The sequence below is a fragment of the Somniosus microcephalus genome, chromosome 17, assembly GCF_052327205.1.
Source record: "Somniosus microcephalus isolate GS21.2 chromosome 17, FLI_Smic_1.0, whole genome shotgun sequence".
NCBI classification, from domain to species: Eukaryota; Metazoa; Chordata; class Chondrichthyes; order Squaliformes; family Somniosidae; genus Somniosus; species Somniosus microcephalus.
The window spans coordinates 21,982,968-21,995,747 of record NC_141003.1 but is presented as its reverse complement, the minus strand read 5'-3'; the positions used below and the strand labels follow the sequence as shown (position 1 = coordinate 21,995,747).

General features: G+C 45.5%; 1 protein-coding gene across 11 annotated transcripts in view; it reads left to right on the top strand.

Annotated features, from left to right (window-relative positions):
• The window catches only part of plekha5 (pleckstrin homology domain containing A5), a 435,482-nt gene extending 425,315 nt beyond the window's left edge, over positions 1 to 10,167 (top strand). For all 11 annotated transcript variants that reach the window (XM_086010041.1, XM_086010040.1, XM_086010044.1 and 8 more), the window contains 2 exons: positions 5,949 to 6,044; positions 8,910 to 10,167. In XM_086010041.1, coding sequence (XP_085866167.1) covers positions 5,949 to 6,034 — 86 coding nt within the window. In that variant the 3' untranslated portion in view covers positions 6,035 to 6,044; positions 8,910 to 10,167. The remainder of the gene's footprint in view (positions 1 to 5,948; positions 6,045 to 8,909) is intronic.
• The last annotated feature ends 2,613 nt before the right edge of the window (positions 10,168 to 12,780 follow it).

Sequence of the window (12,780 nt, the reverse complement as noted above, 5' to 3'; positions counted from 1 at the left end):
CCGGAAATTCAGTGGTGCCGGCCTATTGTGCACCTGGTGCCCCTAGCGACTGGTAGAGGGGAACGGTTCCCGGGCGCGGGGGGCGCTAATTAAAGGGGACTCCTCCTGCAGTATAAATGGCAGCCATTTTGCACCACTCCTTTGTGAGAGACGGATCTTTGGAGAGAGACAAAGGTAGAGAGCTTTCTGGTTTGGCTCAACACTCGCACAGGTACTTGTGGCTTCAGGCCACAGCTTTGCACTTGTCTTTAACGTCAGTGTCATAGCATTGATTGGAAACATATAATGGGGGCTGCAATGGGTGGAAACGTTGGGCTTCTCCATTGCATTCAAAGGGCTCAGAGACGCCGTGAGAGAGTGCCAGTCGTGGCCAGATGGAGAAGGGCCAACAGGCGTCGGCAAAGGAGGCCTTACCCACCCAGGGTATACCGCCAGCAGTTCTCATATCTGAACATGTCTGAGGAGCAGTGTGTTCGGAGGCTGCGATTCAGAAGGGCGGTGGTCACTGAGATCTGCCACCTGCTTCGCAGAGATCTGCAGCCACAGCTGAGGAGCAGGACGTCTCTGTCGGTGGCAGTGAAGGTGACGGTGGCTCTCAACTTCTGTGCCACCGGCTCCTTCCAATCCGCTACTGGGGACATTGTCAACATCTCCCAGTTTGTGGTACATTGCTGCATCCACCAGGTGACCAATGCCCTTTTCAGAAGGAGACGTCAGTTCATCTCCTTCCCCATGACCGTTGACAAGCAGCAAGAGCGTGCAATGGGCTTTGCAGCATTAGCGGGCTTCCCCATGGTGCAGGGCGCCATTGACTGCACGCATGTGGCTTTGCGGGCCCCTCTGGAGAATGCTGAGGATTACCGCAACCGGAAGGGCTACCATTCGCTCAATGTGCAGTTGGTGTGTGACCACAGGCAGCTCATCCCAGCTGTCAATGCCCGCTTTCCAGGCAGCAGCCACGATGCCTTCATCCTGCGCCAGACTTCTGTGGCAGACAAGTTCGAGGCCCAGCCTCACCCACGAGGATGACTTCTCGGGGACAAAAGCTATCCTTTGTGCACCTGGCTTATGACCCCGCTCCGTGCGCCCAGCACCCCTGCTGAAGAGGGATACAATGACAGCCATCAAGCAACCAGGAACATCATTGAGCAAACAATCGGCGTGCTGAAGCAACGGTTCCGCTGTCTGGATCGTTCCGGGGGAGCCCGACAGTACTCGCCTGAGCGAGTCTCCCATTTCGTTGTCGTGTGCTGCATGCTGCACAACCTGGCTATCCGCAGGACTCAGCCACTGCCAGCAGACATTGGAGGACCACGAGAGGAGGAGGAGGAGGAGCACCAGCACAGGAGGGAGGCAGAAGTGCAAGAGCCGCCCGTCGGCGGCTTATTGCAAGTCAGTTCTAGGCCCCCTCTCAGGGAATGGCTTGTGCCAATGGCAGAAGATGAATGTCGCCGCTCCACAAGCCCTCAGCCAAGCAGGGCAACCAGGACTTCCAAAAGAAAGCATGGACAGTGCGATTTGAGAAATTTTTTTACTGTGATACCTCTGTGCCCTTCCCACATGACAAACTAATGGAGAGAAACCCCCCCCAAAAACACAAATACACCAGTCTCGGCCTTTACAAGTAAAACAAATATACCAGTCTCGGCCTTTAAATATGAAACAAATACAGCAGTCTCGGCCTTTATATATAAAACAAAACATTTGGCCGCACCTTCTACTTTTTCCCCTGCGAGGGTGATCCGTTTCGCTTCCGTGACTGTCCCCTACTCGCCCTGCAGCAGCTCCTCAATGGGACCCCAGTGGCTGCAGCAAGGCTGGGGGAAGGCTGCTGAGGGTCAGATGGTGAGATGGCAGATGCCCTTGGGGGTCGGCCTGGACCAGCTCTGGGCCTGGAGGGGCCGTCTGCTGACTGCTCCAACTCTGCTTGGGCGGCAGCAGTCTGTCCAACAGCTGGTGGCAGCTGCAATGGAGGAGTGACAGTGTTGGCTGCAGGAATGCTGCCAACCTGACAGATCACAGGCACTCCCTGGTCGGCTGATACATTGGCACGCGCACGGGCCAGCACTGCAGCATGCGCAGCAATCTGCTGAGGCACAGACTGCTGGGCTGCTGCAGCACGGCGAGTGCCCTGGCAATGCCTGGCCGATCCAGCGAGTGTGGCAGCAGTTAGTGCCCGTGTGGCCCTGGTCTGTGTCTGCATGACAGCAGCCAGTGAATGCACGGCACGACTGAGCACTTGGCTAGAAGCCGCCTGTGAAGCAGTGAAGTCCTGCTGACTCCTAGCCTGTGCTGCCGCAACGTCCTGCAGACTCCTGGCCTGTGCTGCACTGAATTGTTGCGGACTCCTTGCCAGTGACTCTCTGGAGTCAGCCATGAGCTCAGTGTGCCTGCGCTCAGCCTGGGCGCCCATTTCTGCTGGGGAGCCGCACCTCCTCTGCGCTCACCGTAGCAGGACTGGAGGCCGCACTCATCCTCCGGGGAGAAGGCCGCCGAGCTTCCCCACCCCTCCCGCATTGCTGCAGCCCGCTGGTCCCCGGAGCTTCACTATCCTCCGACCCTTCCCCCCCCCCCCCCCCGCTCCCCTCCAGGGAAGACGTGTCACCATCATGGCCATGGGCTGCCTCGGCTGAGGGTGTCCCTGATGGGCGGGCTTCCTCTTCCTCCTCTATGTCTGACTCGGACACAGTGCCAGCTTGAGGGGCCGCCTCCTCACCTGGCGAGTCACCATCTGCAAGCAGGGAGGCACAAGAGTTGCTTTAGAGTGAGGACAGGGCGACAGCGAGGGAGGCATGAGTGCTGCTGTGCACTGCATTGGTTCGATAGTGGCAAAGGATGCTGGTGTGAGGCGCAAGTGGAAAGGGAGAGGTCAAAAAGTTGATGACCTTACCATTGGTGCCCAGAACAGGGTCAGCATCTCTAGTGGCGACGGGGCCACTCAGCCGGCCTGCCATGATCCGCTCCACTCGCTGCTCGAGGTCGCTCAGCTGTTTCAGGTCAAGACGGCCTCCCCCGGTCTGTCGCTGCTGTCTTCTGTTATGCGCCAGCTTGGCCTGCAAGAGAAAGGACCGCCTCTAAGTACAGTGTCAAGCCCTGATCTTGCCCGCACTGCCTCCCATGTTCGATTAGCCCTGACAGTGTCAAGCCCGGATCTTGCCCGCACTGCCTCCCATGGTCGAATAGCCCTGACAGTGTCTGAAGTCCTGAATGCGCAAGTGCTTTTCATGACAGTCCCATAGCTGCTGGATGAGGGCTGGCCATTAGGGCTTTCAGACCCGTTTGGCCATAAAGTGAGGTGCACATGCAGGGATGAGGAGGATACTGGAAAGGGTACTCACCCTGACAACCCGAGTGAGGTCATTGAATTTTTTCCGGCACTGGGTTGGTGTCCTGCCAACCACGCTGTTGGACATGACCCTGTTTGCCACATCCCTCCATGCTTTCCGATATTAGGCGGGCAGCGGCCTCCTGCCACCCTCAGGGAAGAGGATATGGCGCCTGCGGTCCACTGCGTCAACCAGCAGCCTCAGGTCACCCTCGCCGAAGCGCTGCGCTCTCTCCCTGGCCTTCTCCATTTTCCTGGGCGTGGAGCTGTTCCAGAAGCAGTGTTCAGGCCTTGCCTTAGGGCTGCAGTGTGCAGGGCGTGGCAGCCAAGCAATTCCACCCTCCCCCTTTAAGTGCTGACCGGCGCCTGACTGTCTGCCCTCAATGAGCAACTCGCCGCACCTGCGCTGCACCCGCCTTCGGTGTTTGTGCCCTGGATCTCCAGCTTAGCGCCTAATGATAGTCGTGCATCGCCTGCTTTAGCGCAGCAGCAACCTCTTGGGGCGATGCAACTGAATATCGGCGAAGGTGGCGCTAAGTTGCGCCGAGCGCAAAAGTTAGCGATCGCCATGCTGTAGTGCCCCAAACGTGGCTATACTGAATTTCTAGGCTCTTTACTCTTAGCCTTTATTACAAGATTTGAGTATAACATACCATTTGCTTTCCTAATTGCTTGCTGTACCTGCATGTTAACTTTCAGCAATTCGTATACAAGGACACCCAGGTCCCTCTGAATACCAGCATTTCCCATCTCTCACCATTTAAAAAATACTCTGCTTTTCTATTTTTCCTACCAAAGTGGATAATTTCACATTTCTCCACATTATATTCCATTTGCCATGCTCTTGCCCACTCACTTAGCCTGTCTATATCCTGCCATCTGTTCAGGAGCCACCAGAGCTTTAAAAATGCTGGACTTAAAAAAATGTCATTTCCTTTGCTTTCAGACAATGGATCTTTTTGAAAATGTGCCCATTGGAAGTCCCTATGCCCAGTCCATGGTTGTAATTTTACAAATTCACACTTTTAACGCAGAGCTTATGCCAACAGGAATGCATTTTAGAAATTGGGACATCTTTCCCTTCACCCCCAATTTTCCATCTATTAAGTTAATGGGCATAAAATTGTGGGGGTACGGTATGTTCTTGAACTCCCAATATGTGCCCCAAGCGGGCAGTGCCCCATTTGAAGTGTGAATTTGTGCCCCTTATCGGTCCAGAAAAAGTAATGTTCCTTCAGTAGTTTTCAAAATTCATTTTTGGATTTTCCACCAAATTTGATAATTGCCCTCCTCCTAGTTTATACCCAGATCTTGTTGCAACATAAGCTTGGAAGGAACAGTCTGTGTTGCACCACGTTAAAACATTTTGTGCCAAATAACCTGGTGCTTACATAATTTCTAAAACATTGCTGAAGTTCCCATGATTCAGCATTAAGTGGTGCAAAACTGCCAATGAGAGGTCGCAAGGATGATGGTATGACAACTGGAAATGTCATTTGGTCTGTAGGCACAGCTGCCAACATTGGAAACATGTTACGAGTATGATATCATCAGAAAGGATATGATAAATTGTGAACTTATTTGTGTATATTGATTGACTTTAATTCTTAGTAGTGAGATATGTGGAAAAAGGTCACATTTGTATAGCAAAATCAGTGAGAGCTGATAGCCTTTGACTGGTGGTACTTTTCTAACTTTGATCAGATTAGGAGTTTTACTTTACGTTTGATCTGTGATGCATCTATTATGGAAGCATTTGACACTGAATGCTAAATACATTTCAAATCTTGGCATGCAAAACATTCATCTAAAAAAATGTATTAACTTAAAAAAAAAAAAAAAAAAAAATTGCATTTGATTTTCTCTCACTGCATAAGGTACTTTCCCTGTCTCTCTTATTGATAATCACACACACATGCTGATTTGTATCCTCAGTCAGTTAACTTGCAGGTAGCAACATCTCACCTGGTGCTATATTGACTATTTTCCATTTGTGCCTTGTACACATCCTAATGCAGTTTATTCTTTCACATCCCCCATGGGAAAAAAGGAATAACCTTTGCAACATAGCTATGTCCAAACTCTAGTGATTCAAAAACAAGGGTGACAGCACTCAAAAAGTGCAAATCTATTTAGTACTAAATAATAGCACTGAAACACACTTATGCTTGTACTACATTTTAGAAAGTCAATCTCTTCTAGCTTTCCATTATGCTCATGTTTGTCCACCTTTCTATGAATTCTTGACTGTTTATTCAGTGGCCTTCGCCACATTAGCTGTAAGTAATTTGCTTAGGGGGATTTATGTGAGCATTGTCTCTGTTTCTTTGTCCAAATACAGTAATAGTACAGACTGAAATGCAATTTAGAGATCTTAACTAATTCAGTCATAGCTTTATATATTATTAAATTTTGTATCTTCAAGGTTTGTCACTAAATGTAGCTTTTTGAAAAATAATGTATAAATCAATATTGTTTATTTGACATTTAGGTTGCATTGTCTGAAAAATGTAACATTAGCTAGGAAAATTGTTTATTGTGCTTTTGATTGTGGTCTTAAGTGGTTGTCGTTTTTTTTTAAATTTTGTGCTTATTTTTTTCCCACATCCATCATTCTTCGCAGAAAAAAGTCTGTCTTCTCCACCTCAATCCCCAACATCTCCATCACACCCACAGCTCACAGAAGGATCTCACTTTATGTGTGTGTGATTTAGAAAAAGTAAGCTTAATTTATTTCAGCAGTTTTTGTCAACTTACTACTTACTTTCATCCCATAAGCAATGTGTGAGCAATATTTTCTCATTCTTGTTTTAACCTACAATGTGCTGCCTTAATCCTGTCCTGCTAAATTCTCATTGAGCAGTTTGATTTTTGTTCTTCTGCCCCTCCCCCAAGAGGTATTTAGTACATGTCTCGAACATTGACAAGCTCACCATTATCAGGGCCATTCAATTATTTGTCCAATAGGCACTGTAATTACAGGGAAGGATAGAATCTCCCTTTCTTTCCACTCCATAGCAATTTGCTTGGTCTATTGGCCTCAACAAAAATGCCTTTGACAGTGGCATTGAAGCCTTAGTACTCAAACCTGGAACCACCAGCTTTAAAAGTTGGTTAAACAATTTTTTTGTTACCATTTATTTTTTAAAAATCTCCACTGAGTCTCCTTTCTGAGTCTCTTCTCTGGTCTTTGACAATGAGACACACTGGAGCAGAGTAGTATAGACTGCTGGAAATACTCAACAAGTCAGGCAGCATCTGTGGAGAGGGAAACAGAGTTAACATTTCAGGTCTGACTTTTCATCAGAACTGGAAAATATTACAGACGTAGCGGATTTTAAGCAAGCACAGAGGCAGAGAAATATCGGGAGAGGAGGAAAGAACAAAAGGGAAGGTCTGTGATAGGGTGGATGGCAGGAGAGATTTAAATGACTAAAGGGATGATGGTGCAAGGAAAAAGGAGCTAGTAATGGGACAAGTTAAGAAACAAAAGATGGATCTAGAGGAGCTTTAAATGGCAACAGTAGAATCATTACCAGCGCCTGCTGTCTGAAAAAATAGGAGCAGTGGTTATGGTCTGAAATTGTTGAGCTCGATGTTGAGTCCGGAAGGCTGTAAAGTGCCTAAACGAAAGATGAGGTGCTGTTCCTCGGGCTTCCATTGAGCTTCATTGGAACAGTGTAGGAGGCCGAGGTCAGAGTGGGAGTGGGGCAGAGAATTAAAATGGCAAGCGACCAGAAGCTCAGGGTCATGCTTGCGGACTGAATAGAAGTGTTCAACAAAGCGATCACCCAATCTGCGTTTGGTCTCCCCAATACAGAGGAGACCGCATCGTGATTGAACAGCAAATACGGTATACTAAATTGAAAGAAGTACAAGTAAATCGCTGTTTCACCTGGAAGGAGTGTTTGGGGCCTGGACGGTGGTAAGGGAGGAGGTAAAAGAGCAGATGTTGCATCTCCTGCACTTGCATGTCAAGGTGGGAAGGGGAGCAGGTGTTGGGGCTGATGGGAAAAGTAGACCAGGGTGTCGCGGAGGGAATGGCCCCGTCAGAATGCTGGGAGGGGAGGATGTGATGTGTTTGGTGGTGGCATCATGCTGGAGGTGGTGGAAATGGTAGAGGATGCTCTGTTGAATGTGGAGGCTGGTGGGGTGGAGGTGAGCACAAGGGGAACCCTATCATAGTTCTGGGAGGGAGGGGAAAGGGTGAGAGCAGAAGTGTGAGAAATTGGATGGACACAGTTGAAGGTCCTGTCAACCAAAATGGAGTGGAATTCTTGCTTGAGGAAAAAGGAAGACATCGAAAGCACTTGTGTGGATGGTGACATCATCAGAACAGATGCGATAGAGATGGAGAAACTGGGAGAATGGAATAGAGTTCTTACAGGAAGTGGGAGGATGTGTAACCAAGGTCGGGGTGGGAGGAAGTGTAATCAAGATAGCTGTGGGAGTCAGTGGGCTTATAGTAGATATTGGTTGACAGCCTATCCCCAGAAATGGAGATAGAAAAGTTGAGGAAGGGCATGGAAGAGCTGAACATGGGCCATGTGAAGAGGAAAGTGAAGGGGATGAAGATTCCGGAGGGGCATTGTAGCTTGTGACCCTTGACACCTGAAAGGAAGAGAAAAACATTTTTGTTAAAGTGCCGGATGAGGCAAAGGATGAAATGGAACTGCAGTTGTTTTGCTTTCTGATCTCCTTTCTTGTGGGGAATTCTCAAAGTAAAGGATCTCTGTCCTAAGAATGAAACGCTTTTCACGCTTTGAGCACTCCTAGGTCAGGTAGCCATACACCGAGTAAAACTCCATTAACATTATCCTAACAATGTGCCTTAACTCAAAACTCAGAAAAGCATCCTCTGTTTGCAACAGTGTGAATGTATCCACCAGCCACTGCAGCCATCCTTATAGCCTCTCTTAAATTAAACTGCTACATTGTGGACAGCTTTTTGTTGTGGATTTATGTCTCCTGAGAGCTGGGTTCATGCTGCCAAACTAATTTCATGTAAGACCCCTACAGCCATCACAAAGGGGAAATTGTCCTCCTGTCATTCTGGACTAGAATCAAGTTCAGGATAAAGGGACAGTGTTGTCACTCATTTCGCATTCAGACCCCCGTATACCGTTCTTCACTGTCTGTAAAATTATTTAAAGGAGCAATATGCCATAAACGTGACCACGGTCAACTTCAACTGAAGGGAATATCAGTTAGCAGCTTTCAGCAGCAAGATCCATTTGTTTCAGCAACTTCGGAAATCACATTCTATTTTAAATGTTAGTTTAGTGCTTACACCAGGTGCACAGGGGATAGATGGTAGCTGCTTGGGACATTGCCGTTGTTGAAAAGAGCAAATCAATAAAATGGATTTTTTTTAAACTTACAATAATGTCAAATAAAAATGACTTTAGCTCAGACAACATTGCTAGGATTTTAATTATGGCATTTGGTGCCTATAATCTAATACTCATTTCGAGTTGAGCTAAAAGTGATAATTGTGTGCTTTTATGATAAACTTTTGATGTATGTTGAACTTAACTTTTCACAGAAAAAGGTTAAAAAAAAAAATTTCTTTTTGACAATGCAGCTCAGGCTGTAGCCACAGGTAAATCATACACATCTACACAAGGCTGAGGCTCGAAGGACTTTGACTGCGTTGGGAAGTACTGTGGGACTGTGGTTAAAAGTCAGCTTCTGTCTGTGGAAATGGAGTGCACCAGAGCACAAGAATTCAAGCAAGTGCTGGCAGCGACACTTGACTCACTATTAAACACTCCTTATAGGAAATATCTTTTTGTTGGATATAATGCCGATATATTACTTACTTCAGGAGCACAGATTGCTCCATGGCAGTTTTTTAACTTACTCTTTTTAAATTGTCCATATGTAGAGATCACGGTACATTAGCATATATGGTGATTAGGGTCTTAATTTGGTTAATATGTCAGAATTTTGTTTGCATTTTGAATTGTGTAGTATGTTTGATTTAATGCCTGACTTTCAGTTTACTGGTAACTGTGGCCATATCCTATAATGAAATAGTTCACTATGTTTAATGTATACAATAGGAAATGGGTTCACATTTGTTTTCTTACTACTTTCAACAATTGCAGTGCCATTGTACTGGTGCAGATTAATGCCGTTACTTAGTAATACCATCTGTTGTAACTATTTATACTTAATATTGTAATGTCTGCAGTTACTGCCAAACTGCTCTCACCAAATGTAAAAATGTCACTATGTTTTCATAGTTACCCTATGTTCTCTGCCTTTAGTGACCTTTTCATACAAGCTTTCTGGAGCCATTTGCTCCAACTCCAGTATAGCTCAAATGCAAAGCAATATGTAGAGGGCTTAATATTCAGTACCCCATTGTGTGTAAAAAGTGTAATTATGTTCATTGTGTACATAGCGTACAATGAGCAGAGCCTATAATTATAAAATGCTACTTACAAGTGTTAATATGCAATGTCCATATCACATTCTGTTTTATATCATGTTATAATAAATGGTAATGTTATTTTGGTGGTGGTATTTTACTATGCATTTATTGCTGATACAGATAGGAAATTACACAATGAAATATTTACTTGTATTGTAATGTTAAGGTATCAAACTTGATTTTTCACTTCACGAATATTGAAAGTTTTTTTTTTCCATTAAATCTTAAATCCTATGTCATTTTGATTTCTAATTCATTTGTTGCACATCTTTCATTTTTCTTTACCTGTAATATTGTTGGAACAAGGCGCATTTTTTGAGAGTGCTGTCAATTTTAATTTTAAATTTCAGCTCTAAGGATCCAAAATTTATGCATGTTCATTAAACATTGGAGATTGCTTTTCTGCATGTATCTGGGTAAGTTATTTTGAAACTATTTTTACTGAGTTATATAGTGTATACAATTACTGTAGTAGATGGGATTTATCAGTTGCCGTTTAAAATAATAAATGTGTCATTGACAAAGACATTAATGCTATGCCCTTCTGGATAGTCTAAGTAGATACTTACATTGACCCTGGGGATCGACAGTAAATGTCTATTCTCTTCCGCCAGCCCATAACTCTGGCCACGCTGCAGCACAAGAGCAACAGAAAAGATCAAACCAGGCATCCTGATCAGCAAGTACACGTATGACCTGAGTCCAGTGTTGCAATAGACCATTTCATTAGCTTTTTCCCAATTGCTTCCAACAGAATGTTAAGAAAGACTAATGTTCCTCATCCTAATCAAGGTTTGTTGGTTTAGATTGTGATGGGAGTACTTGGTAAGCAACAAATCTCAACAATCCTGTGTGAAGTACCAAATTAGCAATAACGGTGATTAGGCTGCACGGCAAGTGAGCGTGCCAACCTTTCACCTATGAGACTGAATCTATCCTAAACTAATGAGATAAGAGTCTTCTCTCACTCTGGGAAATATTTGAGCAACCTATAGCCAGTATCTCCTGGGCATGGATTCATAGCTCAAAATGCTTTAATAATTTGGCACAAATTAGTAATTCCACTTAAAGAGCCCATTGAAAAGCCAGTGTGGCAAATGGAACAATTTATCCCAGGGAGCTTATTCTCTGCATCTGCTCTGGGACTCCCGATCTTAAAGTGCCTAAAGTAAAAAAATGTTCTATTTCCCTTTCACTGTTATCCTGTACACTGTTATCCTGTACCTTTTGTGAGCACAAAGATTTACCCAGAAATATTTTTTTCTGAAATTTAAAAGCAGTTGCTGAGAAAGTAAAACATGAGCAGGATCAGTCCGAGTAAAGAAGTGATGTGATCATAACAGAGGAATTAGCAAAGCCATTAGGCTGATTCTTCCCACAGACTATGTACAATCTACCCGATGATGAACCCATTTAATCTCCTGGTGGAAATCTCTTCACAATTTCTCCCTGATTCCCAAAAGTAATGAAGTAAAATTGCAGAAGATCTGTCCATCCTCATAACTCTATTGTTCCACTCTGGTTAGCTGCTTTTCACTGACGACATTTGGTCCAGCAGCAGAGGAGTTTCAGGAAGTCTGAAATAACAACAGAAAATGCAGTTTCAGGAAGTATTTGATTATCAATCTCCCTACTTGGCCCCTTCCACATAGTGTTTAATCCTATTCCAATGTTATGTTTATCCACCCCTCTTTTTCAACTGTTGCGGAATTCTGTTAGTCACTGCCCATCAGAACTTTTTTCCAATCATCATTATTGGCCTTTGCTTCCTGGTTGCCAAGTTCATTTTCAAGAGAATTTGCGATTGACTTTCCACCTTTCACTCCCTCTGCCCCACCATTAGCAGCCGCTTGAACAGTCACTCTGCTCCTGCCCTCTGCAATTCTCTACCCAGTTTCCTCTGCCATGCCTCCGACCTACTTTCAAAAAGCTCCTTAAAATCTTTGACTGTGCCTTCGATTCCCCATGCCCCTCACCATTCCCCATATGGTGTCCACGGTTGTTGTTCATGAGCATTTGCCTTCAAAAGCTCTGCATGTGCAACCTTATCAGTGCCTTCTGACAATCCAAATGATAACATCTGGATAGCGGCCTTCTGCTCATTTATTAATGCCCTCAAATCATTTTCAGTAAGGCATGACTTACTGTATCAAAATTCTTGCTGACTATTCCTTATAGCTGTGCTTGGTCTTTCCGGTAAACATGAGCAGTTAAAGAAATTATGTTAATGCTTAAAATTTGTCGAAGAAACCTGAGAGCACGATCCAATATGTGGCTCTGTCTGAAAGCAGCTGGCCACCATCCTCTGAGGCAAAACACATTCTTTTACAGACAACGCAACTCTTCTGTGCTGGGATGTAAATGACAGATTGGAAGAAGCTAAACATATTCTGTGACCGTCTTACTTCATTTGCTTGATCACAGCCTCGCAGTTAGCTTTGTTACAGTTCCTTTCATCGCCTTTGCAGCTGCCATTCTGGCAGATGAAAAATCGATGCGCAGATACCCCTGATGTTGAACTTCATGCAAGTTACCTACTTGTTTGTGGCTGTGAATCTGTTGTAAAGCTTTCCCCTCCACCCCGCCCTCGCTTTCCCCTCCACCCCGCCCTCGCTTTCCCCTCCACCCCGCCCTCGCTTTCCCCTCCACCCCTGTTCGCGGGTGGCCTCCTGGTTCTTGGAACTTACTGCACAACAGCTGCTGCCATGAAACCACAATCAAAAATACTCAACTGCAGCGGACCCAACCTTTGTAAGGTAAATGCAATATCAGTTGTAGAAGTCACATGGTCGGGCATCATGTAGTCAGAATGTCACATGATCAAATCTCCAGGAATGCCTCCAAGCAGAGTTGGCAACCCTACCTGGGAGAAAAGGCTGCTCCCAGATTGTCTGTATTTTGAGTCATCAAGGAGCGGCGTTTTTGCACCAGTGAGTGAGTGAATGATTGGGTGATTAAGGTATTTTTAAAGCTTAAGGCAAGGCAATGAAGTTTAGGGCCTGCTTGTGTCTGTGGG